This window comes from Camellia sinensis, chromosome 10, assembly GCF_055761805.1.
Source record: "Camellia sinensis isolate YWXY chromosome 10, ASM5576180v1, whole genome shotgun sequence".
NCBI classification, from domain to species: domain Eukaryota; kingdom Viridiplantae; phylum Streptophyta; class Magnoliopsida; order Ericales; family Theaceae; genus Camellia; species Camellia sinensis.
Window position 1 is genome coordinate 86,139,733 of NC_138970.1, and position 26,694 is coordinate 86,166,426.

At 33.4% G+C, this 26,694-nt stretch overlaps 1 protein-coding gene across 1 annotated transcript; it reads right to left on the reverse strand.

Annotated features, from left to right (window-relative positions):
* Positions 1 to 19,823: 19,823 nt before the first annotated feature.
* Positions 19,824 to 25,720, reverse strand: LOC114294449 (uncharacterized). The gene is made up of 3 exons (XM_028238585.2): positions 24,605 to 25,720; positions 21,798 to 21,996; positions 19,824 to 20,617 (listed from the first exon to the last, which is right to left on the reverse strand). The coding sequence occupies exons 1-3, from the start codon at positions 25,424 to 25,426 to the stop codon at positions 20,055 to 20,057; spliced, it is 1,584 nt and encodes a 527-aa protein (XP_028094386.2). The 5' UTR covers positions 25,427 to 25,720; the 3' UTR covers positions 19,824 to 20,054.
* Between the last annotated feature and the right edge of the window lie 974 nt (positions 25,721 to 26,694).

Sequence of the window (26,694 nt, forward strand, 5' to 3'; positions counted from 1 at the left end):
ACAACTATGAGTATTTGTTCGTGTAACCTTTTGTTTTGAGTTGTGTAGACTTTTGTGGTGGGTTAGATATGATGGTTAGCGTTGTTTTGTGACATGAGTAGTTATGAGAATTAGATTTTATTTTCATTTTGGTAAGCTGTGGTAAATGACTTTTTGAGTTAAATTATTTTTCAGGGGTGGAGCAGCTTTAATAGTGATTGGATTGGAGTGCTGAAAATATGATTTTAGTTAGAAATTTTGTATTAGAGGTGTAGTATTATTTTGGTGAGATATGCATATTGAATTTCAGGTAGAGGGATTTTATTGTAATATGAGATTAATTCATTTATTAACGATGTGAATATTTGTCATTGAATAAGTTCTTGTTATAGAAGGTATTGAATTCAGGTTGATTTTGTCGGACGTCATAGCCTTATTGTGGTGTGGAGTCATGCTATAGCTTCAGAATTACTATCACAGCTTTGATTCCAAGGAATGTAGTGTCTTGTGCTAGTATAGGTAAATGATGCAATTGTAGAAGGTTTCCTTAGGTAGCGTGTGATCCCCAAGATGGGGTAGTTGAAAAAAAAAATTATTATTATCGTTTGGCGAGCTTGAAATTCATAGTGGTAGTTGTGGAGGAATGCGACTTCCCAAGTTTATGAGCAAAATTTATCTATTGGTTTTCTTTAACCTTATTGTTATTATTTTGAATTGTTGTTTCCTGTATGATTGTGATAGGGTTATAACGTCGTTGTGATAGGGATGGAATCCTTCGTTAAGTGATGCTTGGTAGTCAACGGTTGAAATATCTTTGAGAATAGAATTTTCCTATTGGGTATGACCTTTGAAAAATCTAAAAACTCAAGATATTGATTTGTGATTATGTTTCAATTTTAAATAACGAATGACAATTCCAATCAAACAATCAAAGACAAATTGACACAATGATTTAACGTGGAAAAATCACAATTGGAGCCCTAATTGTGATATATATATATATATATTAAAAATAAAAAACACGAACAAAAACCACAAAACAATCCACTAGCAAGACAACAAGGAATTACACAAATGTACCCTCAATTACCTAGCGAATCCACACCCGAATTGAACTGACCCCTATGTGCCTCTTCCACCACTGTCTTCACCTCGGAATTGTCTTGCCCAACATTGAGTCCACAACGCTGATGTCGAATCCACGACGATGAGCCACTCTAGAATCCACCAAAGCTTCAGGCTCAAGTTCCCCAAAATCAACCGAAGAACAACTCTTTCTTTTGTGAATAAAGGAAAACAAATAAACCCTTGATAATATTGATATGAAGTTCACGGATCCATTGATCACTCTTAAATCATCAAGGAAACACTCATAAAGCACTTTCCAATATAAAACACTTTGTATCTTGTTCCTCTTTGAAAATCTAGACGGCGCAAACCCTAAAAACAGCGAACAACGCACTTTTATAGAAAACATGATTGCACGGACTTCTCGAGAGCACATTTCACCATTTGAGTGGTGTGACTAAAGGTGGTGCGAAACATATAGGTTGACTGCTCGAGTGCAACTCTCACTGCTCAAGCGGTAAAACTTTCTCCCCAAAAGTTCAGATGCTATACAAAAGTACTAGATGATCCTTTTCTTCGCTCAAGAGCACAAATGACCACTCGAGCAGTCAAATAACTTGGGCTGCATTTTTGCTTTGGGGGCGCTGAACTCAATCCATATACTTAGTCAGCGAAGTGGAAAACATGAAGGAATGAGATCACAGACTCCTCTACATAGACACAATTCGGGTTGGATTCGCATTTAAATACTTATAGCCTCACACTGAAATAAAAGATTGAATAAAATTACAACTGAAAGGAGTTTTGTCAAACGGGATTACCAATTACAAAAACCTAGCAACCTTATTTTTGGAGGAATTAAGAATTTATTGTTATGGATAAACTAGTGAATAAAAAGGAAAAACTAGTCAGGAAATGGGCGTATCAAGTCTTACGACATGTATAAACCTTAACCATTTTCACAAAATCGTTCATTTTCAAACTCTTCATTTTAACCATTCACTTTTATGTATCTAAAGCATTCATTTATATATATATATATATATATACATAGTTTTATACCAATTATGAATCCCTTCAAATTTCAAAGGTCAAGAATTTTTTTTTTTTTTTTTTTGGGTATTGTTAACTTTTATGTATTTCAATAACGCAGTTGAGTAATGTGTGGATATAAAACATTGGTTGTATTGCAAGAACGTGGCCTGTAGTGCTTTGATTTTGCTGGGTTGTATCTTGTTGAAAAGTCAAGCTTGGCAGATAGAATTCCTATTAGAAATTTTTTTCCTTTTCTTTCTTTTCTTTTCTTCTCATGAAAGAAGATTGAGGACTTCTGAAGTGATGTGAACTATTCTTTTGAAATTGGGTTGCCTAGTGACCGGTAGTTGTTTTTGGGGTGTGAATGTGATGTGAGGACTATTTTTCTAAGGTTCTAGGTTGTTAGACGACAGAGAGCTATTCCTTAGAAGTTGGGTCTGTTTCAGACAGGAGTACTGTAAGGTATTTCGTAAGACCTTTACCCTTGACTTTTAATTTCGTGGAATCGATGGGTTCTTGTGGCTTATTAGACGTACTCATGACCATTTTGTCTAATCCTACTAAATAGGGACTCCTATGTAATGAGAGTCACCTGTCTGGGTTGAATGGGCCTTGGTAATCCTTGTGGATGAGTTAAAGAAAAGACTCACCACTGAGGGTTATTATTTGTATCCTATGGGGTGGGTTTGAATATTAGTGTGGAATCTAAAAATATGAGAGTTATCCTTAGATTTCAAACTACATTCTGGAGTGGCAATTGTAATTTTATTAGGAATTATTCTCCCCCATATATCATTGGGTTGCCTTATCTTCTTTAGTGGAAGTTGTTTCTTGTTTATCACGCGAAATCATTTGTGTTGGGAGAATATTCCAAAAACTTGTTATTGAGTAGAAGTCATTTGTTATTAGTTGGTAGGAGTGTTAGTTCAATCTGTGTTTCATTTGGATTTGTTTAAACTCTAGATCTTTTACTGTTTAATTTCGAGGACAAAACTTCCTAAGGTAAGGAGATTGTAACACTTTGTACTTCTTGGACTAGTGGGATTTCTCTTAACACTCTTATTATTGTACTTGGAGCCTCTTTGGTTCATTTTGGGATATTGATTGAGGTGGTATCATAATGGTAAAGTAAGATTGAACCAAAAACATTGATTCGGATAATTGTCCCATGAGTAGTCTTCACTCTTTTGCCTATTTCTCTTTCCACACTTTGAATTTGGATGAGAGGTTAGAACCATTGGAAAGATTGTTTCCGATACTTTGATTTGGACACAAGAACGGCTTAAAACGAAGTCCGAACAAGAGAGTTATGCCTGTTTGAAATTTGGATACCTATGCTGAAAGCAAGTCCTCTCTAGCGAACGTTTGACCACTCGAGTGGTCTGCACGAATTCTGGCATTTTCAAGGTCATTTTTTTGGCCCAAAATCTTTATTCTTTCTCCCTCTCCTCCATACCCGAAACTCTAGAGCCCTAAACACTTGATTTCTCCAATTGTTTCCCTTAAATCCATCCTAGATCCTTCAAGAAAATTGAAGAACAAGTCTAGTTCGAGATATCTACCGATTGTTTTGCATTTTCGTTGAAATTTCAAGTGGATTTCTATCTTAAGCTTTCATTCTTGAGGTAGGGGTATCTTTAACTTATTATATCTTTAATTTGAGACCCACATGTGGTAATTTCATTAGATATTCACCTTTGTAAATATATATATATATATATATATATATATATGTATGTATGTATGGATTGTATTTGTTAATAAATGATTTGGAAGGATGTGGGCAATAATTCATGATTATGGATGAAATTATGTCTATTATTGATGATTATTGTTGTTGATGATGAAAATTAGTCTTTAATTCATGAAAGAGAGAAAACCCCTAATTTTCTACAAACCCTAGTTTTGAAACTTGTTCAATAAAGAGGGGTTTTGCTCAATTGATTTTTAAAACATAAAATTTGGCATGTTTATTCGACTTTGAGGTTGAAATATGAATTATTGGATTGTTGTGAATTGCAATCATCCTAGGGGAAATTGAAAACTTTAAATTTATACATCATACACATTACTTAATTCTTCTTGTGATACTAATGTATATGAATGGTTGGAAGAGTTAAAGGGGGATTTTGCCCAATTGGCCTCTAGAACCTAAAATTAAGTGTATTTACTTGATTTTGATGTTGAAAAGTTAAACTTTGAGACTTTTACACCAAAATTGGAGATGATGATGGTTATGAATTGCAGAACCTTCTCATTGTTGACATGTGAACTATTGAATTGTTGTGCATTGAAATTATTATAGGGAAATTAAGATTTGGAAAATTCATGCATCATAAACTTTTAAAATTTCATCTTGTGACTTTTAAAATGTTGGCGTATTAAAGGAGTTGAAAGGAGGTAAATAGTCTATGAGTCCGGGTAATGAGCCGGGTTTGGTTGAGTTATGTAACGCAATTGGTACCCGCGCAAGGAGTCAAGGTGTCCAATTGCTTTGTCTACTCATATCATCAGACGAATGTGGAAAAATGTTTTTGGGTGTCCATGAGCCCACCGTTTCAGGAGTCAGCAAATGTCGAAAAATATGGTTTTTGAGTGTCCGCGTCCACGTCGTTTCAAGAGTCGACAAATGTGGAAAAACATGGTTTTTGGGTATTCACGTCTCCGCCATTTCAAGAGTCGACAAATGTGGAAGGGAAAAAGATTTTTGGGTGCCCATTGCCCACTGTTTTTAGAGTCGGCAGATGTGGGACTATTTTCAGCATATAAAATCTATATCTATGTATGTATTTTGAATTACGACTCTTACTTGGGATGTCATAGTATATTTACCACCCTTGCTTTTAGAAGAATGATTATCTAATATCCTGCATGGTCATTTAAACTTATAAAAAAGATTATCTAATATCTAAGCGTTTAGTAGCCAAAAAAGAAGTTAAGTTTTTGGCAGCTAAATATTTGGTAGCCAAAAAAGTAAGAAAAGATTTTTGGTGACTAAATATTTAGTAGGATAAAAAATAGGAGACTTTTGCCGACCAAATAGTTAGTGGCCAAAACAATTTGAGATGAGGGAAGAAACTATTGCCGACGAAATATTTTAATCACGAAAAAACATGGCATCCTTCGATAACTAAAATATTTTTTCGTAAAATACAATGGGATGAAAATATTTAGCCTTTTGGCGACTAAAATGTTTGTCGTAAAAAAACAATAGGTGACTAAATTATTTGGTGGCTAAATGTAATATAAAACAGAGACTAAATTATTTGGTCACTAAATGTAATACTATTGGCAACTAAAACATATTAGTGACTAAATGTTTAGTCGCTAAATGAGAACTTTATTTTTATTTGAGAACTTTCGGTGACTACACCTTTCGTTGCCAACAGGTGACAATTAGGGACTAAATTTGTTTTAGTAGCCAAAGATAATACAATTGGGAAACAACAAATTGTTAGTAGTCAATACTATTGCCGACAAACCTTCAGTGACAAACTGGACGACTAAAATCTTTCGTCACCATTGACTTTTGGTAACTAAAAAATAAGCTTTGGCAACTAAATTTTTTTATAGCTAAAAGTGTAGTTTCCTATAGTGCTTGAGTTTGTGAATTATTATTTTACGATTGAAAGATTAAAACAAGCCATCTCCATAAAATGTCCAAATCAATTTTTGTTGATGTAAAACAAATAAAATGTATTTTGACGTTAAAAAGCAATATATATTTTGATATTTATACAAATACTCATCTTCTCTTTGATGAATTCCATTGTTTACTTTTATTCAAAATTTATTTTATTTGCAAGTAACAACACAATAAGAAATAATGATTTTGATGATAATTGTGAGTTTTAATGGGGTGGATTGGAGTTTTGAAGTGAGAAAGAATATGAAAAGAAAATAATTAAAGTTTTGAGAAGAAGATGAAGAGAGTTGAATGTGAAGAATGTATACGTGATTTGGGTGTACCTTGAGAACAAAATAATATTTTATTTTAAGATTTAATATGTATTATCCTTATTAGTAAATTTATATTAAAGTATAATAAAATTAAAATTTTAAAATTTTAGCTAGACATATTGAATTATTATTTAGATGTAAATAGAATCAGTCCTGGAGGCCGCAGCTGGAAACCCAAGCCCAAATTGAGTGGTTTTTGTTGGTAGACCTTGAATTTGGGTATTAGATCCAGTAACAGCCCAATTACAGCTGTGTTTGAATCTTATATTTGAACTTTAAAAAAAAAAAAAAAAAAATTAAAAAATATGAATAAAATAAAAACTGCTTTTTATCACTTTTTGCCTCTATAAATAAAAATTTATACATAGCATATTCATCATTGATTTTCAAAATCTTTCGAGTTTATCTTTCCATTTTCATCAAACAAACAAATCCTAAATTTATTTTGCATACATTTCTTGAAGTTTTCTTTCCAACTCTCCTGAATATTATAAACAAGTCTCTCATTGTTCCACTGAATTTCCCCAATTAAATCATAGAAAAATGACTCATATTTTAAGTGTTTCAATATGATTTTTAAAATTAATTTATGAATTTTGACAATACTTTCCCCAGTACTATGGACCACTAATTATATTTCAATTCCAAATAATGTTCAAATTCAGAATTTGTCACTAGGGCTGCATTACTAGTTACGGGCCACACTAGAGTGGTCTAAGTCGGAAAAATTAGCTTTTCAAGTTGAGGGGGGTGAAAAAAAAACACAGTATATATGTACAAAAAAAAAAAAAAAACAAAAAAACAAAATCTGGAGGAAAAAATAATTGCACCAAAACAATCTAATTTTTGTGCTCTATGTGTGTTTTTCACGTAAACTGAATTTTTTTTTTTTTAAGACAAAAAAAAACAAAAAAACCAAAAAGGAAAGAAAGAGATGAGCAATGTTTGTCTCCCACAAAAATGACAAATATGAGTGGAACTCCAATTCATGATTATTTTGGATCATTGCAATAATGCACTTGTTTAAATTTAAGTGGCATCTAATATGTTTCAATTTAAACCAATCTAGGAGGCAATTAAATTGCTTTTTCACACTCTATTGTCTACAAAAGAAAATGTAATTATGTAACTTAAATCGAAACATGGGCCTCCAAGTGCCTTTCATATATACTCTATTGTTTTCTAGCTGGTTAGTCGAAAATAAATCAAGTGATTAATTGTCCCAACTCATGGTTATCCTAAACCAAAGTGCCACCACAACGTTGGTTACTTTTCCCTTTGCCAAATGGCTAGCATTAAACAATGGATAATTAAATCATTCTCTAATATATAGTTCTATATGTATTCTTATATCAAAGGGAAGTCTATTGAATAGTTGCAAAAGGCCAAACCATATTCATTGTAGAATTGGATGTTCTTCCTCTTGGAGAGAGGAGGAGGTTGATCTATCTAATCTAAGGTGGGTGAACCAGACTAATCAAGCTCTATGCAATTCCTTTTGCTCCATTTCTGTCCTTTCTTCCTTTGTGAGTGTATATGGAGCTCTACCATTCCATAGGAGGGGAGGCCTAGAGACATGGGATTTCAATAGAAATCTAAATCTCTAAGATTTCAAGTCAAATCAAAGAAGAAAACAATAATAGTTGCACACTTGACGCTATTGATGCTGGTAATTCAAACAGTAGACTTCTTAATGATTATTGTCTTCTATTCTAGAACCCTATTCTCATTATCTCTAACACACCGATTAGAAAATATGAGATGGAGGTTAGGATTGGAGTGGGGACCTTAAGCACGTATTTATAAAATCTCAATTTCATATTAGCCTATCATAAATAAAGAGAATTACAAGTGAGTTTAAACTGGTCTTTACATATATTGTTTAATCCATACTCCTTTAATGCACACAGCATGACAAAAAATATATAATATTAAAGATATGTCCATGACCTGATCATATTTTGTATGGATCATAATTTAATAGGTCTAATCGATACCACTCATACTTCGTTTAACAGTATTCGATGTATTATTATTTGATTTATGTAGGCTCACCTATGGAAAATTTCTTACAATTGGTATTTTAGATAACCTAAAAGGAAGGGTAAAACATCAAAGGGAAGTCTACTGAATAGTTGTAAAAGGCCATACCATGTTCCTTGTAGAATTGGATCTTCCTCTTCTTGCAGAGAGGAGAAGGTTGAGCTTTCTAATCCAAGTTGGGTGAACCATACTAATCAAGCTCTATGCAATTCCTTTGGTTCCATTTCTGTCCTTTCTTCCTTTGTCAGTGCATATGGAGCTCTACCATTGAATAGGAGGGTAGGCCTTGAGTCATGGTTCTTTTAAATATGGAAAATGATTCCAAACAAAAAATTTATACAAAAAATGTTATAAAAATAATGTAGTAGTGACATTTTGAAAATTATAAATCACTTTCATGAGGTTTTTAATTTGAAATGAATGGACACACTTATGCCACTTCATTTTGTATGATTTTTTTTTATACAAATTTTATATTTATATATTATCACTCTTTACATATATTCATAAAATATTGTATCTACTACCCAATGGAGGGAGTTGATTTAGTGATGTAGCAATAATGTTAAAAATGATTACCTTATCATAAATAATCTTATCTTTTTTCATTGTGGATAATTAAATCCTTTTTTTCATAAATTATTCTGACCAAAGTTCAAATCTCCCTAATAGCATATTTTATTCTAATTTTATCCTTCTTCTTAAAATATGAATAACAATTTCATAAAAAAAATATAATTTACTTAAGAATTATATTTTTAATTGTAAAGATTAAATAAATTACATCAAACAAAATCATACATAACAATTTGATTAAAAGAATTAAGGCGTAAGATTCAACATTTTTATTATCTCACACTGTAAGAATATATTTTGTGAATAATCCAAAAGGTCTGATTTTTGAAATAATTATCTTAAAAAAATTGTGAAAGATAACACCATAGCAAATCTGTATATTTTTTGAGACAACAGAAAATGATGAACCTTATGCTTTTGTTTTATAGAATTTGTTTATTTTTAAAATTTAGAAAATATATTTTTAAAAGATTAAGAAGTTATTATCCATATTTTAAGAAAGGGTAAACTTGAAAAAAAAAAAATACACCATCATCGAAAATTAAACTTTTTAGGAACAAGTTATAAAAATAGGACTTAGTTGTCTCTATTGAAATTTGATAAAATTCACTGCTAATCTTGAGAATAAAATAGGATTATTGGTAATTTTTTCAACCAAAAAAAAAATCTTAAAAAATATTATTGACTGAATAAACTTCTTTATGCTGGTAGTCTTTTATGTAATAAAGTGAACTTAATCAAAATCTTAGAAAAGTTAAAATTAATACATAATAGCAAACCTAAGCAAAATAAAATTAAAAGGGGCCTTACGGATAGATCTTAATAGGTAGATTTATTATCCAATAAGTTCTATGATAATTAATAGTATTTTTCATCAAACACTATTGAAAAAAGTCGTTAATTGTTAATTTTCCGCGACCGTTTGAAAATTTTATCACAAAAAAAGTTATTAATTATAAGTTTTAGTGACAGTTTAAAAAAATGGTCACAAAAAAATGTCACTAATTTTCAACTTCAAGCGATAGTTTGAAAAATTCGTCATAGAAAGACGTCACTAATTGTAAGTTTTAGCGACAATTTATAAATCGCAACAAAAAAAAAGTTACTAATTGTTAATTTTTAGTGATATATGTAAAAAAATCGTCACAAAAAATTATTTTTAGCTACTATTATTTTCAATAAGACTTAATGAAATTCTAACTACTAGAACCTATTGATAGTTTATTCGAATCTCAATATGGTGTTGGATGTTGTATATGGACTAAATCTAGCACTAATGAGTCAATCCAATACTTTTCCAAAGATTTGAGCATAGAGGGATGGGTCGACCTAACAAATAATCAGTCGACCCATCAATAGCTATTCAAATATTAAATAAAAATTTCCAAATCTTTAGCTCCATTTGCAATCCTATTTCCATTCTTCTTAACTACTATTAAGCAAACAAAATTTTAGTTAAAATTTAATTCCAAAATCATAAAAATATAAACATAAATATTTCTTCTACATCGTTTAAGAGGAGATTTTAATGGCCTTATTGAAGCACACAAGGAACACATTTGATGTAGATTTTGATGCAGCTAAAGTTAAGAAAAATGTTCTATCAACAAACAAATCTCACAAATGACTCTTAATGGCAAATTTGACCTGCAATAATCGAACTTTATTATTTAAAATGTTACTGTTAGTAATTGGGCGCCCATGTGGCATGACCCTTAAAACCTTTTGAACCTCATCCAAATGGGTTTTTGAATTTGAATTCAAACCTATTTGGATGAGCCACTCAGGATATATATCTATCATATCATGATATGGATAGATGATATAGATATCAGATATTATCTCATTTAATTAATGGATAAATGAGATAAATATAATATATATCTGATATATGGTTATGGGTAACCAAGAGAGAAACAACGTATGTTTTGTTTCTACCCATGATACTGACTCTCTCCCAAAAATAACGATCAAAGTCATTTTGCACTGTGGTTTGTGTGGGTGATATTCACCATTGTAATATCACCACACTGCTGGGATTGATTGATTGAGTATGGAAGCACGTGATTTATCCACGAGGTTTTAGATCAAACGAGGTATGATCTAAACACTTTATTCCGCTGCAAGTTTTGTGATCTCTGATTTACATTGGTATCAGAGCCATTAATGGATATTTTCGTGCTTTCTTTTATCATATGTATATTTGTAAAAGATAGTGAGATCCAAAATATTTCATTTTTATGATCATTAATGTCATTTTAAAGAGCATAAATGATTTTATTTTGGAAAAAGGAGTCCGGCAGTGCAATAATCGGACCAGAAAACACCCTGGAAGGCGGCGCGTGGATTTCACGCGCCACCACGACGCAGCCACGCTCTCCCACGCGCCACCACGCGCCACCACGCGCCGGATGCCCTGCTGACGCGCCTGCACGCGCCATCACGCGCGCGTCGGCGGGGCTGTCCACGCACGCGCGCCGTCCGCGCTCGCACGCGCGCCGCGTGCTGGAGCCGAGTTCCGAGCCGCGTTGGAGCCGAGCGCCGAGCCGCGTTTGAGCCGTGAGCCGAGCCGCACCGAGCCGCGGGCTGAGCCGCGCGCCGAGCCGCTCCTTGAGCCGACTTGCGCCGAGTTGCGCTGAGCGGCGCCGAGCCGAGCCGAGCCGTTTTTCCTGCCTAGCTTGGCTCTAAGGCTCTGTTTGTTTGTTTTTTAATTCTGAATTGCGTTAATTGGCCATAATTTATTCGTTATAGCTTTGTTTTGAGCATGGTTGGTACCCTTAGACTCAGAATTAATTTTTCTACATTTTGTAAAATTTTGAAAATTTTACGAAAATAAAAAATATTTTTTCTGTGTTAATAATTCATTTTTTATGCTTTAAAATGATTCTGGTATTGCATAATTAATTTTCTGGGGTTGAAATTTTTTATTGTGGACTTCTGAAATGTTTTACTATCTACTGGTAATATTGTTTCAGTTTATCAGTTTCTGGATTTTTTATTTCTAATTTTATGTGTGTTTATTAGTTATTTAAAATTCCAGAATATTTCAGAAAAATTCCAGAAAATTTCAAAATGATGTACACTTTAATTATGGCATAATCTGAATATTGAATACAGTATATTTTTTTTTTTTGGATTTGTAATATGTTAAAATTAGAAGAGCATGATTATTTATTTATTTATTAGAATTCCATTATTAAATAAATATAGCATAAGTTATTTGTAAATTTACATTAAGATGCTATTATATGGAATTCATCATGCTTTGTATATGCCATAGTCAGTGGGAGGTTATTCGGTTGAGAGAAATCTTTGTAGATTAACTCCCGAAAACCAATATTTTGCGCATAAATTAAATTAAATTTTGGATAATTGTCACTTGTGGCGCAAGAGATGATTACGAGCATAGCGGATTTTCGATCTTGCGACTTGCGTAATATTGTCACTATTTAATTTAGATTTTTGCGGCAAAATTATATTATGCTAATCAAATTAATCCCAATGCGAATTTCTCTCTAAATTGATTTAGCTTATGGAAGTTAATTTGGTTGACCTAGACTTAGTAGAGATGTTCAAATGTGAACAAACTAATCCCATTCTTTAGATGAGAAAAAGTCTTGGAGACTTTAGGTCAAACCTTAATTGAGCCAAAGTAAGGAAATATGACTCAAAGTCGCCGTGTTTTTGTTGCCTTGTTTGGCACAATAAAAACTAATGTGTGCGCTATAGTTAGCGGCACGCTACATAGTTTTGGTTGGCGAGTTTTGGAGTTATGAAATTAGTAAGCCCTCAATAGATCTGTATATGATCTTGACTAATGAGCTGCGCGGATTGACTTTGTAATTTGACTTGTAAATAATGTTACATCATTGGATGAAGTAACATTCAAGAGTCACGTCATCCAAGAAATGCGAGCTTAAATAAATTAGTCATTAAGTGTAAGACGAGTAGCCAGGACGAGCAGTGTTTTGCTCTCTACCCAATTATTGGGAGTGGATTGAACGAAATTTCATGCACTATAATAGTGTGCGTTGAAATATCACGTGAAGTTAAAAGATTAGCGCTTAGAAGCTGCAAAATCTATTAACACTGAGTGAAAAGATTAGCGCTTAGTGGCTGCAAAATCTATTAGCATTGCCAACTTGTCTAAGTGTGGACATTTACTGTTTCCACACTTGAGTGTGAAACATGGATGAGGTGCTTCTTTGTGTGATTCCTTTACTAGGCTAACGTTTTGAATAACATTTACCACTAAGCGCAAACGTTGCAGCATAGTAATGAAAAGGTTAAGGCTGACAAGGTTGTTATGACTCTAAGAATTTAACGCATCGCTTGTAAGAGCATTGTGTTGAATTAGACTCTTTAGCCTAATTCGCGCTTAAGTTACTTCAGGAGCTATCATAGTTGATAGCTTATTCTCTCCTTCTTGTGGATAGTAGAATTAATTGCAAGTAACTATGAAGCGAGAAATAGAGATGGCAACAGGAGTATCGTCATCTTTCAACTAGATATATTAAAGTGTATGGAGAATAAAATTGACTTGAAGGTGCAGGGGATTAGCACTTACTAGTTAAATTTGCGACTTAGGCGCAGTTGATATCTCCATGACATCCTTTTTATGATCTAGTGAATATGACTTAGTCGTGAGTCATTACCTAGTTGGGCCTAAACCTTTAAAACTTGTCTTCGAGAACTCACACATTAAGATGATTGGAATTAGTTTATGACATTGGTCATGAACCAGTGGCTTATTATACTTAATCACATTAATGAGATGATGACACGATGGTTTGAGTAGGCCTTCTCGGGCCCACTCGCTTATGACATCCTGCTCTCATGTGAATGTGTAACTTTGTTCGCAATGGGTGCGCACAAGTAAGTAGGAAAGCCGCAGAAGGTCATTTGTTTTGGCGCATTTAGTCCACTATGATATTTTGTGACTAGATATGTGTGAGGGTACAATAGCTAAGCCTCAATCTTGACACATTTATAGATTACGATACGCATCTGAGTCAAGACTATTTGATCTCCCATAAGTCAAAAGTTTTGAGATGATTTTTGACATTGCACATATGAGGTCGAGATCAATTAGATAAGAGTTTTTTGTGCTTTTAGTTTTGACCAAGGTGGCGAGTATCTATTTGAGTTATTTTTTCAGAAAAACTCTGTGAAGAGAGATGGATGCTTAGAACATTGATTATTCCTAGTACTCAACAACACACTGGTGTAGTAGAGATAAGGAATTAAATATTGTTAATGTTAGGTAGATAATGGCGCAAAATGTTTCCCAATTGGGAATTGCACTAGTTTGTTGCCTATATCCCTAACTAAGTGCCCTCCATATCAGTTTTTACACTCCATTTTGAGTAATGGGTTAGCAGAGAGCCATCTATGGGCGATCTGTAACCATTAAGCAGCTTATCTTTATTCTACTTCTCATAAGATTGCGAAGTTAAGACCTGGGGTTCTATAGCGCATTATTGTATGCTGTCTTGTAAACACAAAGGGTCGTGTGGCGCATTATTGTATGCGGTCATGCAAACCCTCCGGGTCATGTGCATATAGGTAAGCAGCTTTGTGGTAGTGTAACTAAGTCACATAAAGTTTTATTAGTAAAGGTGACGTGAATAGAGTTTTCGGAACTCTATAAGATGGAGAATTCCAAGCATAGCGCTCTATGTAGCCTAGTTGAGAATGGAAAGAAATTTCCAATATCCTAGGGACAGTGGGAGCGATGTGTCTACTAATGGATTACTCCATTAGAGCAGAATACTCTACATTCTTAGTTGCGTGGTAGCAAATGTGAAAATTTTCCACGTCATCACTGGGTGATTGAGAGGGAAACATTCATGATTGCTCCGCAAGATGATAAAGAGCCTAGGATAATGCCAAAGGCTCTAGTCTCCTGTTTTTAGAAAGTGGATCAATGTTGCGCAGTTTAAGACAAAGTCTTTGAGGATTAACCATTTTTTATAATTTGGTTGACTTTCCATTATGACGCAAAACTGTTATAAAGTTATGCGTAATTTGGATAGTCATTTTTGAGGCATAAGGCTCGCTAGATACCGAATGGTCGCACCATTGAGGAAAGTGTAGACCATGAGAAGACTTCCTCCTGGGGAGTGAGGTTATTTTGACTTAGGCTATAATTGACATAAGTTCGGAACATTGATTTGTGGACATTGTGACCCGATTTCTCATTAGAGAATTGGATAAGTAGATCCGTAGGGATTTACCTTCTGCTTTTATGGTGAAAAGTTAGGAGCGCAAAAAGGTTGCTAGTTCCAATAAATCTTTTACAGCCTAAAGCAGTTATCCAAACAGTGGTTCTTAGATTTCGTCAAGCCATGATAGGGCAACGATGATCGATGAAGACCACTGAGGCATGATCAATGGTCCAAAAGAAGTTTTTCCTTACTTAGTCATTATGAGCCAGGAATTTATAAGGTTGTCGCCACCTAGGGTGGGCAGTCCTCCATTTTAGATATGATGGACATGGGTGATGTAATTCATATGCTCGGATGTACGATCCTTAGGGATTGTTTTAGGAAAATTCTCGGTTTGTCTTCGATGACTTACATAAGGAATATCCTAGAACGATTCTAGATGCAAAATTGCAAACCCATTGACTTACCTATCGGTAAAAGCCAGAGCCTTAGCTATTGAGTGAATCCTCAGATTGTCTTTGGGAGAAACAGATGACCTATATTCCTTGATCTTTTCTTTGTTGTGGGAGCCTAAAGTACGCTATGTGGGCGTATTCGGCATGATAAGTGTTATCTTTGATAAATGGTTAACTGAGTTGTTCAAACTTTGACCTTGCTCATTAGACTGTGGATAAAATGCTTTATTAGAAGCATATTAATTTGCTCCTTGTAAAATTCAATGCGCTAGTTGGGCGCATCTGCGCTAGTTGGGCGCATTAAGAATGAACGCAAATTGGTCACCAAAAAATATCTTTAGAGAGGTTATTGCGCAAGAGGTAGTGATCTTAAATCATTTCATGTGAGGCGCACATGGTGGATTCCGTTGTATATACTTATCGCAAGAGGTGCTGATAAGGCTTATGTTTGGAATCTATAATTGCGCAAGCTGTGGTCAATTTTTTTTTAAATCGATCACTTATTTTGAGATGATGGGATGTTGACACTATTATGGTTTGTGTCATAATGATTAGCAAATGATGATGTCAGCAGGCAAGATTGGCTCACTCACACGAGCAATCGCCCTTGGCGCTTGGGAGCGAGCAAGGATGAGACTGGTGGTTTATTTTTATTCGGAGCCAAGAGAGGCTTAAATCATCCACTATGTATGTCGCCTTGGTTATAACCAAGATGAGGTCGTGTTAAGGACCAAACATGGATGTTAGTACCCACTTTCCATGTTGTGCCTGTTATGATTAGCCAGATTCGAGATCTCATTTGGCGCCTAGAAGGCGAGCAAATAGAGAATTCGGGTTAGGCGCTAGAAAGCAACTAGACTAATATCTGTACGGTGTATCGAGTATGACATCACTCTTTATGGAAGAGTTACTCCACCGTAACATGTATTCATACTATATGTGCTTGGCGACCGAGTAATGAGGTGAGAGAATGGATCCCTACTTCCTCACCGTGTGAGTCTTACGTGTCATTATTGATATGACTTTCATTTATGTACCCTTTTGTGACTTTTGACTATGTCATAAGGTAAGGGGTTGATGTTCTGCTACTTTGGTATGTTGCCTGCGGTCATGCATGATTCGGCCTTAAGGGACATCACTGGGAAAGCGGTCAATCCTAAACTAAATGGCATGAGTGCAAAGGGAAGATCATCTAGTATTACACCACTGTTGTATATTCACTGCCGGCAACTCACATCGCTCTGTATGAGAGGCGAATTAAGTGTGAATATATTGCAAGAATTGAGAGGGTCAAACATGCTCTTTTTTGAGGGATTAGAGATGTTTTTTGGACCGGTGTAATTAGATGGGTCTGGGGTATATGAGACACTATTTCTGTTCTTTTTGGATTGATGTCTCTATGCTGGCTCATTTTGAGTTTCTAGTATAGAGCTCCCACATGCAGGTGTTCTCAGCAGTCGCACGGTGCAGTGGCTAGTATGAGATTGTTTATTTTTGGGAGATTGAGACAGAGATGTGGCAGTGTCATGCCAACTCATGTGCGAGTGGGAGATGTTAGTAATTGGGCGCCCATGTGGCATGACCCTTAGAACCTTTTGAACCTCATCCAAATGGGTTTTTGAATTTGAATTCAAACCTATTTGGATGAGCCACTCAGGATATATATCTATCATATCATGATATGGATAGATGATATAGATATCAGATATTATCTCATTTAATTAATGGATAAATGAGATAAATATAATATATATCTGATATATGGTTATGGGTAACCAAGAGAGAAACAACGTATGTTTTGTTTCTACCCATGATACTGACTCTCTCCCAAAAATAACGATCAAAGTCATTTTGCACTGTGGTTTGTGTGGGTGATATTCACCATTGTAATATCACCCCACTGCTGGGATTGATTGATTGAGTATGGAAGCACGTGATTTATCCACGAGGTTTTAGATCAAACGAGGTATGATCTAAACACTTTATTCCGCTGCAAGTTTTGTGATCTCTGATTTACAGTTACAAACTAAAATAATATGTTTTAAGGAATATGATAGAATAGCTCAATTGATACTAAAGTAATAATAATTTGTAGAGATAAAGTGTGCAGCCACAACTTCGAAAGTATAATTAATAAAAAGTAGTTCTATAATCAAACCTAATCGCCTTTTTACGTGCACCTTTACCAATATTTAAGTTTCGTTTTAATCAATGATACATGTAACTTTAGTCATTCTATATGATTTAATAAAGTGTGGTCCTAATATATAATAACATTATCATAATGTCAATGGATGAAATAATTCATCTCTCAAGCTTGCATTTTTGTCACTAATGTAATGTTAGATAGTGGTCCCATCTCACTTTGTTAATTTGCGAACAGCTAGCACATTCTTTTTAGGGCTGCAATTGATCCAAATAGTGTGTCTATAATGATGGAGTTGTTAAAAAAAAGTTCACAAATTCGTGACCAAACTATTATGATATGCAGAGAATTTCAGTTGGTTGCCGACAGTCAGGAGAGGATTTGGATAAAGAAAGATACACAAATGAAAGGGGAAAAAAAGAGGGATGCCAAAGTTATCCAAAAAAAAAAAAGTTTTGAAGTTGTTTTCATGGTGGAATCATATTCTTTGCTCAAACTTTCGTCTAAGTTTTAACTTTTTACATGATTGTTAGGGAAGCTTTTTTTTTTTTTTTTTTATTTATAATTTTCTTGAACGGGTTATATATTAAATATAACGCTATGTTTATTTAGTCAACACTTAGATCTAACTCTACCTAAACTTTTTTTTGTTCATCTCAATATTTTGTTACTTGTATGATTGTTATAGAACATATCACGCTGTAAATTTATAATTTAATAAGTAATCTTATTTTGTAGTAGAAATTATAATATAATTAGATTAGTGGGAGATAAAACTTGTCCATTTAATCTTATTTGCGGTTTTTTAGTGGCTACATCTAGCAGCCGCTTTAAAATATTTTATTTATAGAGTTTTACAAAAACTTAAATACTAATTCTCAAATCATAAATGAAAGAAAATTTTAACACATTATTTCCGCAAATAACTACAAATATATATATATATATATATATATATATATATATAGATATGTGTGTGTGTTTATAATTCAACCAAAAAAATCACAATTGAACCAAAAATCCCAATACTTGGGTAATATGTACTATGAATAATTTGAACAAATTAAGAAGTGGATTTTCCATTCAAACTATAAAATTTGTGCGGAAGGGAGAAGCCGCTGAGTTGAATGCAACAACAATGACTAATAGGTGCAAAAATTGTCAAAGACTATTATTAACTATAATTTTAATTTTAATTTTAATTTTAATTTTTTTTTTAACTAGCTGATGGGGTTGGTTCAACTCATTAGTTACTGGTTAGCGCTTGACATCAGGTAAAATAGTGTCACCACTAGACTAGTATTTTTAAAAATTCTCTCTCCCTCTCCCACCATCCCTCCCTTCCTTACCCTATAGAACTTAGGATAAAGTTAAGGGGTACTTACGTGTAGGTCTTAATAAATAGATTTATTGCCTAATAAGTTTTATGAAAAAAATTTGTCATAAAAAAAGTTATTAATTGTAAGTTTTAACGATAATTTATAAAAATTATGACAAAAAAGTCACTAATTATCAATTTTTAACGACATATATAAAAAATTATCACAAAAAAATTATTTTTAGCAATAATTTTACCAAGATTTATTTTTAATAGGACTTAATGAGAACTAAGTCATATTATTAGGACCTATTAGTAGTTAAATATGTCCAATTTACTAAACGTCACTTCAAGGAGTGTCTTATGTACTAAATTATCCGTTCACACAACAAGAAAATTAGGATAAATTGCTCTTACCTCCCTTAAGGCTTAAAGAAAATACAATAAGAAGTATAAATTTGTCCTAAATTCATTAACTTCTCTCAAAATTTTAATTCACATAACAAAAATTTTTTTTTAATCAATAATTCATTAGTCATATAGATGAAAAATGATATTTTATATTTTAACTTCGAATTTGTATTTTATCTTATTTATTTTTACATTTTCACACCATCAGTTTTGTTTCTCTTTAAGACCATCTCCGACGTTGAATAATAAAATTCATCAAAATTGAGTAAAAATTTGATGAAAAAATTGATTTGAAACCATTTATTCCAATGTTAAAATTAGAATTTTCATCAGATTTTTTCACATGTCCGGTTGATCGGGAGAACATCCGAGTGGATGTCAAAGTTGTCAAAGTTGCTCTTTGGTGGACATCCGGGAGATTGTGCGGCCTAACGATAACAATTTAAATTTGATAAAAGATGAAAAGCTTCATTCGTTTGATGAAAGTCTTGGCTTCCATTTATTTGATATGAATCTGGTGAAAGAGTTGGAGCACCAAAATGAGACGTTTGATGAAACATCTGATGCTAGAATGGAGATGTTCTAACATCACTAAAAAGATGTCAATATAATTATCTCCAAACAGATAGGTGTGATTTACCCAAAAATTTAAGAAACTAGGAATGTATTGCAATTGTCATCTCTCATTAAGCAAAAGGTACATAACTATTCCCCTTCTACATGTACATGATAAATATACATATAATACCATGCTACCAACCTAACTCATATCCTTCTTGGGTCATCTTTCCTTCACTAATTAACCTACCCCCCTCACAGGGAAAGTGAGATGTATGATCCTCAAATTAAAATTAATAAATCTAAATTAACAACCTGAGAAAACAAAAAACAAAAAATTACATAGATGAACAGAAACTTTGTGAACTCTTTCCACTAGGTAAGCAAACAAGCTCTTCTGATAATTCCTCCATCAATATTCCAAAGATGGCAAGCTCAATTTCCTTTGCAGTCTCTCTCACCAGCTCTTTATCATTCACTTTCCACCCTTCAATCTCTCTCCTGAAATCCAATTCCACCATCATATCAATGGTGTTAGATTTCACCTCTTTCCATGAATCCAACCTCTTACAAACCCTTTTTGCCACCACTTCGCTATCATCACTGTCTTCGTCTTCTCTCCTCTCCTCGGCAATGAGGTCTGATACCAGTCTCTCCATGTCTGACAATACTTTACTTTGATGGAGTCCTAATTTGCCGAGAACAACTCTCACAAACCCATCAACATTCTTTTCTGTGTATGATGATGATGAAGCGTCCTCTTCGCATTCCTCTTGTTCTATGTCTTTGCTCTCATCTTCATCGTCTTGGTCTTTTAACATTCTCTTCTCAAGTTCAATAGGATCCAACTCGGCCAGTTTTTCAAATCTTCTAAGCTTGAGCAACAGTTGATGCTTTGCCTCTGTAGTTTCAATGAAAGGAAACAAAAGAACAATCAATATCAAATACTAATACTAATACACTCAAATGAATGTTTACAGAAGAATATCAGATATGAGAGCCACGAATTAACAGAGAACAAGACCCTATGTATAACGGCAAAATGTAAAATGATATTCACCACAAAATAAACGACATATGTATATATAAGATTTATTAAATCGCCGGTCCAGGAATTTTGTCTGGTGGGATCATTTAAATTTTTTTGTGCCCAAAATTAAACTGCATCAAACCAACCCTTCTACTAAAGAGTTTAATTATAAAAATTTTTAAAAAAAATATTAATTTTCAAGTTAATTTAGGTTCTCCCAATTTTAAAAAAACTAAACCGTAATTTTTAATATTTTTGTTTGCGTGGTTTTAGTAGATTGACTCTAAAGTACATAACAAAATGCCGTCCTTAGATCCACCATATCTAAAAAATAATGTGACCTACCATTATTGTTTGTGAATTCTAGATATGTAATATTAGTGAACTAATTATAATGAAAGCGACTTATTTTTGGAGCAGAGAGAGAGGGAGATCTTTTGAGAATAATGTAAGTACAAGGTTAAAAATTTATTCCTTTGAGTACAATGAAAATTGAACACCTGATATTGGTGATGTTGTAGTTCTTTTGTTTTCAAACTCAGGAAGAGAATGGTACAACTCTTAAAATTTAAACTACTAACAAGATTGAATCACCAAACCATAAACAACCAAACATATGTAATGGAAGTCCCAAAAAACAAAAAAAAAAATTCAAAAAATTTAGTTCCATGTTTGGCCTAGCCCAGTAAACAGAAAAGCACTATGAAGTGTGTGAACCATGAAGAAGACAACAACCTCAGCCTAATGTGGGGCAACACATGAAGTTATGAACCATGTTAGCAACCTCAGTATTCAATAGACAAAAAATGAGGTCACATAAACCAAAGAATTTAATGAGAAATTTATTGCAATGGTACAAAACACTGATGTTTTTTTTCACCTGCAAATAATTCATGTTTCAGAATCAGTATAATCAAATTGATTAGGATCTTTCAATCACGTGTAAATGGCATGTATGTGTAAACAAATGCACATACCACAGAAATTGAAAACGACTAGACAATTGATAAGGAAGGATGTTTTAAAAAATAAAATTAAAAGTTCTACGTACTTTGTACAATTGCATAGCTGCATTCGAGTTCAGAACTGTCCTCATCATCGTCGTTGTTGTCCTCGTCATGGTTGCCGTCGTCATCATCTTCAAATTGAGGGTCCAAAACTGATACAGGACTGCATTGTTCCTTCTCTTCCTCCTCCTCTTTTGCTAATTGGATTTTTTGAATGCTCTGTACTTCACAATTCTCTTTCTCCTGTTGATTTTCAACATAAGCATAACTAGGACATTATTAGGACAATTACACTTGGATAATAATTACTTATGATAAAATTATTATTATTATTATTTTTCCCTTTTAGGTGTCACGGCAATTATTGCTCACACCCAAAACAACTTAAAGTCTATGGTGTATATTTAAATTTGAATAAATTACATTGACCTCTCTAAAATCAAGAGAAAATATATTATGACTCACAATTTTAATATAATTATACCGACTATTCGAGTGGACATACAACATATGAGAACGCAAAGATGATGTGACTAACGTAGATGATGAGAAAATACAAAGATAAAAAAAATTAAATATCACAATTAAAATATATATATATATATTTTAGTGTGAAAAAATATGAAAATATTCAGTGTGTTTGGTTTGAGTTTTTTACTGTGAGTTTTTTGGTTTTCATGTTTTTTTGTTTTTAGTGCATATTTTTAAAATTTTAAATATTTTTTTTATTTTTTTAGATGCACCTTACTTAGATGTATCTAAAAAGTAAAAAAAATTGTGAAAAAATATTTTGAAAAATTAATAAATACATAAAAATACAAAAAATGTACTGAATTCTCGTTTTTTTTTTTTTTGTATTTTTGGTATTTAGTAAATTTTTAAAAGGTTTTTTTCATACATTTTTTACTTTTTAGATATATTTATGTTAGGTATGTCTAAAAAGTAAAAAAATAAAAATTACTTGAAATATTAAAAAAATTCAATAAAAACAAAAAAAAAACACGAAAAACAAGAAAATAAAATTTTCTAAAAAGTGTTTTTGGAAAACTCGAACCAAGCAAGTCACAACAACTATCACTCACACTCAAAACAACTTAAAGTCTATGGTGTATATTTAAATTTGAATAAATTACATTGACCTCTCTGAAATCAAGAGAAAATATATTATGACTCACAGTTTTAGTATGGTTACACCGACTATTCGAGTGGACATACAACATATGAAAACACAAAGATGATGTGATTAATGTAGATGGTGTGAAAATATAAAGATAAACAAAATAAAATATCACAATAAAAAAACAAAATAAAATATATATTTTAGTGTGAAAAAATATGAAAATATCGTTTTTTCACTCATATGACTAACAAATTTATAATGAAAAATAAAATAAATATTACTTGAATTAAAATCTTAAATATATTATAAATTATATCAAATATGTGGGGTTTACTGTAATTTTCTTCAAATTTCAAAAAAAGTCTGACATTCACTATTTAAATTTTGTATATTATAACTCACACTCAAAATAAATTTGATCAATACACTTTATATTGTGATCACTTCACTAACTATTTTTTTTGCCTCTGTATTATTGCTGGTGAAATTATGATGTCCATAATCATGAAAAGTTGATTGTCGATTTTTGTTATAATTTTCTTTTGAATTAAAGTTTAATATGGTGTGATTATGGCTAAAAGATGTGGGATTGAAAATAATGGGTCCAACTAAAAGAACAAAATAAGATTTGTCCTTGTCGGCAAATAATTTTGTAGACGGGGTCTTAAGCAAAGATTTTCGTGGCAGAGGAAAGATGTCATCGAAATTACAGATACGAAACAAACAAAAAAATGAGAGATATGTTTTGCCTAAAACTGAAATGACACAAATAGCTCTATCCCCTGCCTTGGATTCACCCCACATGGGTGAAGGAGTGATGGGTAATTTTGACATTTCAAGACTACTTTCTGGTCAATGAATTCGTTTCGCCGACGATTTAAACACGTCTAACTTCATAAACTGAGTCACGAGTTCACTCGGTTGTCATTGAGTTGGCCCGTCCGTTTTATTTTTATTTTTTTAACAGTGTTACATCAACTGAATTTTTTTAATCCGAATTCGTTTGAATGAGCCATTTTTTAGAAATAAGTTTACTCAGACGAATTTAAACTAAATAAATTTAGTGATCGGATCATTAATCAATTTTTATTTTTTATTTTTATAGAAAATACATAAATTTGTTTGACCAATTATTTCGAAAACTTTTTTTTTTTAAAAGCTGAAAGTAAGTGCTTTTTTAAAAAGAAAAACAAAAAGTTGTTTTCTTTCAATTTTCCACAATTGGTTTCGCACAAAAACAATCATATGAAAATGACTCGTGATTTTTAGCTTTACATTATTTTTTTGTTTTTTATATGAGAAGAAAAAAACACAAACAAACATTTTACAAGTAGTTTGGATAAATTATATCGGTAATTTTTATATTTTGTTCTTTATATTATTTTGATTCATGTAATATTTTAATTGATTCAATTTTAACTTTAAATTTATAATTTTATTTAATTTAATCCACTTTATTACATTTTTTAGTTTTTTTGATTAAAAAAAAATGCTCACACAAGCTATATATGCCATATTTTTATAAGTAAAAATTATAAATTTGTTCAAATTAATAAGGACTATTTACTTTTAAAAATTTTAATTGACATTATCAATTAGATTAAATTATTTAAAAATTAAAAATTAAAAGTCAAAATCAAATTAAATAGAATTATGTAAATAAAAATGATGCAAAACATATAATTTATCCAATTAATTTGCATAATTTGGATGCAAAATATGAAGACAAACCTGTTTTCTGTGGGGAGACGGAGAAATGGCCGGCGATGAGAAAACCGGCGTCCGGCGACCAGGAGAGGGACTCTTTTGGAGAGCAAATTGGAAAGGGCTCAAACAGAATTCCTTCTCACACAAACCAAAACCTCCACATTCTTTCTTTTCAATCGCAAACTCAATCTCTTCCGAGTCCTCATCAGACCTGCAACTACTAGAGCTCTCCAAATCCAAAGACTTCTCTTCATTGCTCTCCGACCATACAGTACTACTATTACGCCTACTATGATTACAAGAACACGAAAAACCCATCTCAGACCCACTTTTCCCATTACTTTCCTGCTTTTTCTCGCCCTTTCCAGCCGATTTTCTCGGCAAACCACCATCCCCAGTTCCACCAACTTCACACTTCTGAGTCGTATTTTTACTGCTTAATCTATTGAGAATCGACCCAAACAACCCAAACCCGGCATTTTTAATCTGGGTTTTGGGTTTATGAGACGAAGATTGTTTCTGATTCTGAATCCTCATTGCAGCTTCGAGAAGCAGAGCAGATGTTCTGGAAGGGACGTGAAGAATAACAGCATTGGGGCTTTTAGAGGGGTTATTCGAAGTCGCCGGCGATTTTTTGAGGTCCGGCGAGTCGGCGAAGGAGAGAAAACAGGCATGTTTGTAGAGGCGGCGTTTTGAAGAGGAGCTTTCAATTATGGGTTTGCGTCGTAATGAGGGTTTGGGTGTGGGTTTGTTGAGTTGAGATCGCTTGTCGGCGATGTACTTCGTAAGAAGGAATGGTTCTTGGTCTTCTTTGAGTAGCTCGTGTAGATGCTTATTAGCCATCATCACAAGCTTTGCTTTGGTGAATCAGAGAAGGATGAGAGAGAGAGAGAGAGAGAGAGAGGGTAGTGAAGGTTTTAAATGAGTTTTTTAGGGGATTTTTGAAGTAGGAAGTGGGATTTGAAAAGGGGAGGATTGAAGGTGGGAAGAGTTGGGTAGAAATAGTGATGAGAGAGAGAGAGAGGGAGAGAGAGAGATTGGGTGGGGGAAGGAATGAGGAGAGTTCGTGATTCAAATCTGGGGTTTACAAGATCGAGGCATGGTGGTGATAAACAAATTATTATAATATATAAATATTAGCACGTTACTTGTGTTATGTACGGATTATATTTATAATTATTTATATGTGTGAATTGTGATTTTTAAATATTTTTTTTTAAATATCTTATGTTTTTTTTCTTTGGGATTTTTATTGATAAGTCCAATTTAGAAGTGTTTTAACCCAAGAAGTCCATGAAGGAATTTTTTAACCCATTTAGTCCCATATATGTATAGTTTTATTCCATAAAGTCCATTTTCTTGATTTACACAATTTTCTTGGACACTTATGCCCTTATATTTAATTTTGATACCCTTATAAATATTTTTTGAACGATTAGCAATTTAATGATGTGAACATTCATATTTTAAAATTCACAATGGTAGGAATGTAAAATTGGCCCGTGGGCAGCCCGAAACCTGGCCGCGAGCCGGGGCGGGCCCGACCGTTGACAATGTGAATATTCACATTGACATATTAGCATTCACATTAATAGAAGTGTAAAATTGACCCCCGTCCCGTGGCGGTGCGAAACCCGCCCGTGACCCATGGCCGGCCCGGGGCGGTCCCGGTCCGGCCCGTCGACAATGTGAATATTCACATTGACATGTTAACATTCACATTGATAAGAGCATAAAATTGGGCCGCGGCCGGGGCAGGCCCGGCCCGGCCTGTTGACAATGTGAATATTCACATTGACATGCTAACATTCACATTGATAGGAGTATAAAATTAGCTCGCGCCTCGTGGCTACCCAAAACCCGCCCATGGCCCGTGCGCGGGCCCGGCCCGGCCTGTTGACAATGTGAATGTTCACATTGACATGTTAACATTCACAATGATAAGAGTATAAAACTGGACAGCAGTCCAGGGCGGGCCCGACCAGGCCCGGCCCGGCCCGTTGACAATGTGAATATTCACATTGGCATGCTAACATTCATATTAATAGGAGTGTAAAATTGGCCCCCGTCCCATGACGGCACGAAACTCGCCAGCGGCCCATGGGCGGCCCGGG

Coding starts and splice junctions, on each gene's coding strand:
- LOC114294449 (XM_028238585.2), bottom strand. CDS start 25,426: ATGATGGCTAATAAGCATCTACACGAGCTACTCAAAGAAGACCAAGAA. Junction 21,997..24,604: donor CGTCTCCCCACAGAAAACAG/GTTTGTCTTCAT, acceptor GAAAATCAACAG/GAGAAAGAGAATTGTGAAGT. Junction 20,618..21,797: donor CAGCTATGCAATTGTACAAA/GTACGTAGAACT, acceptor TTGAAACTACAG/AGGCAAAGCATCAACTGTTG.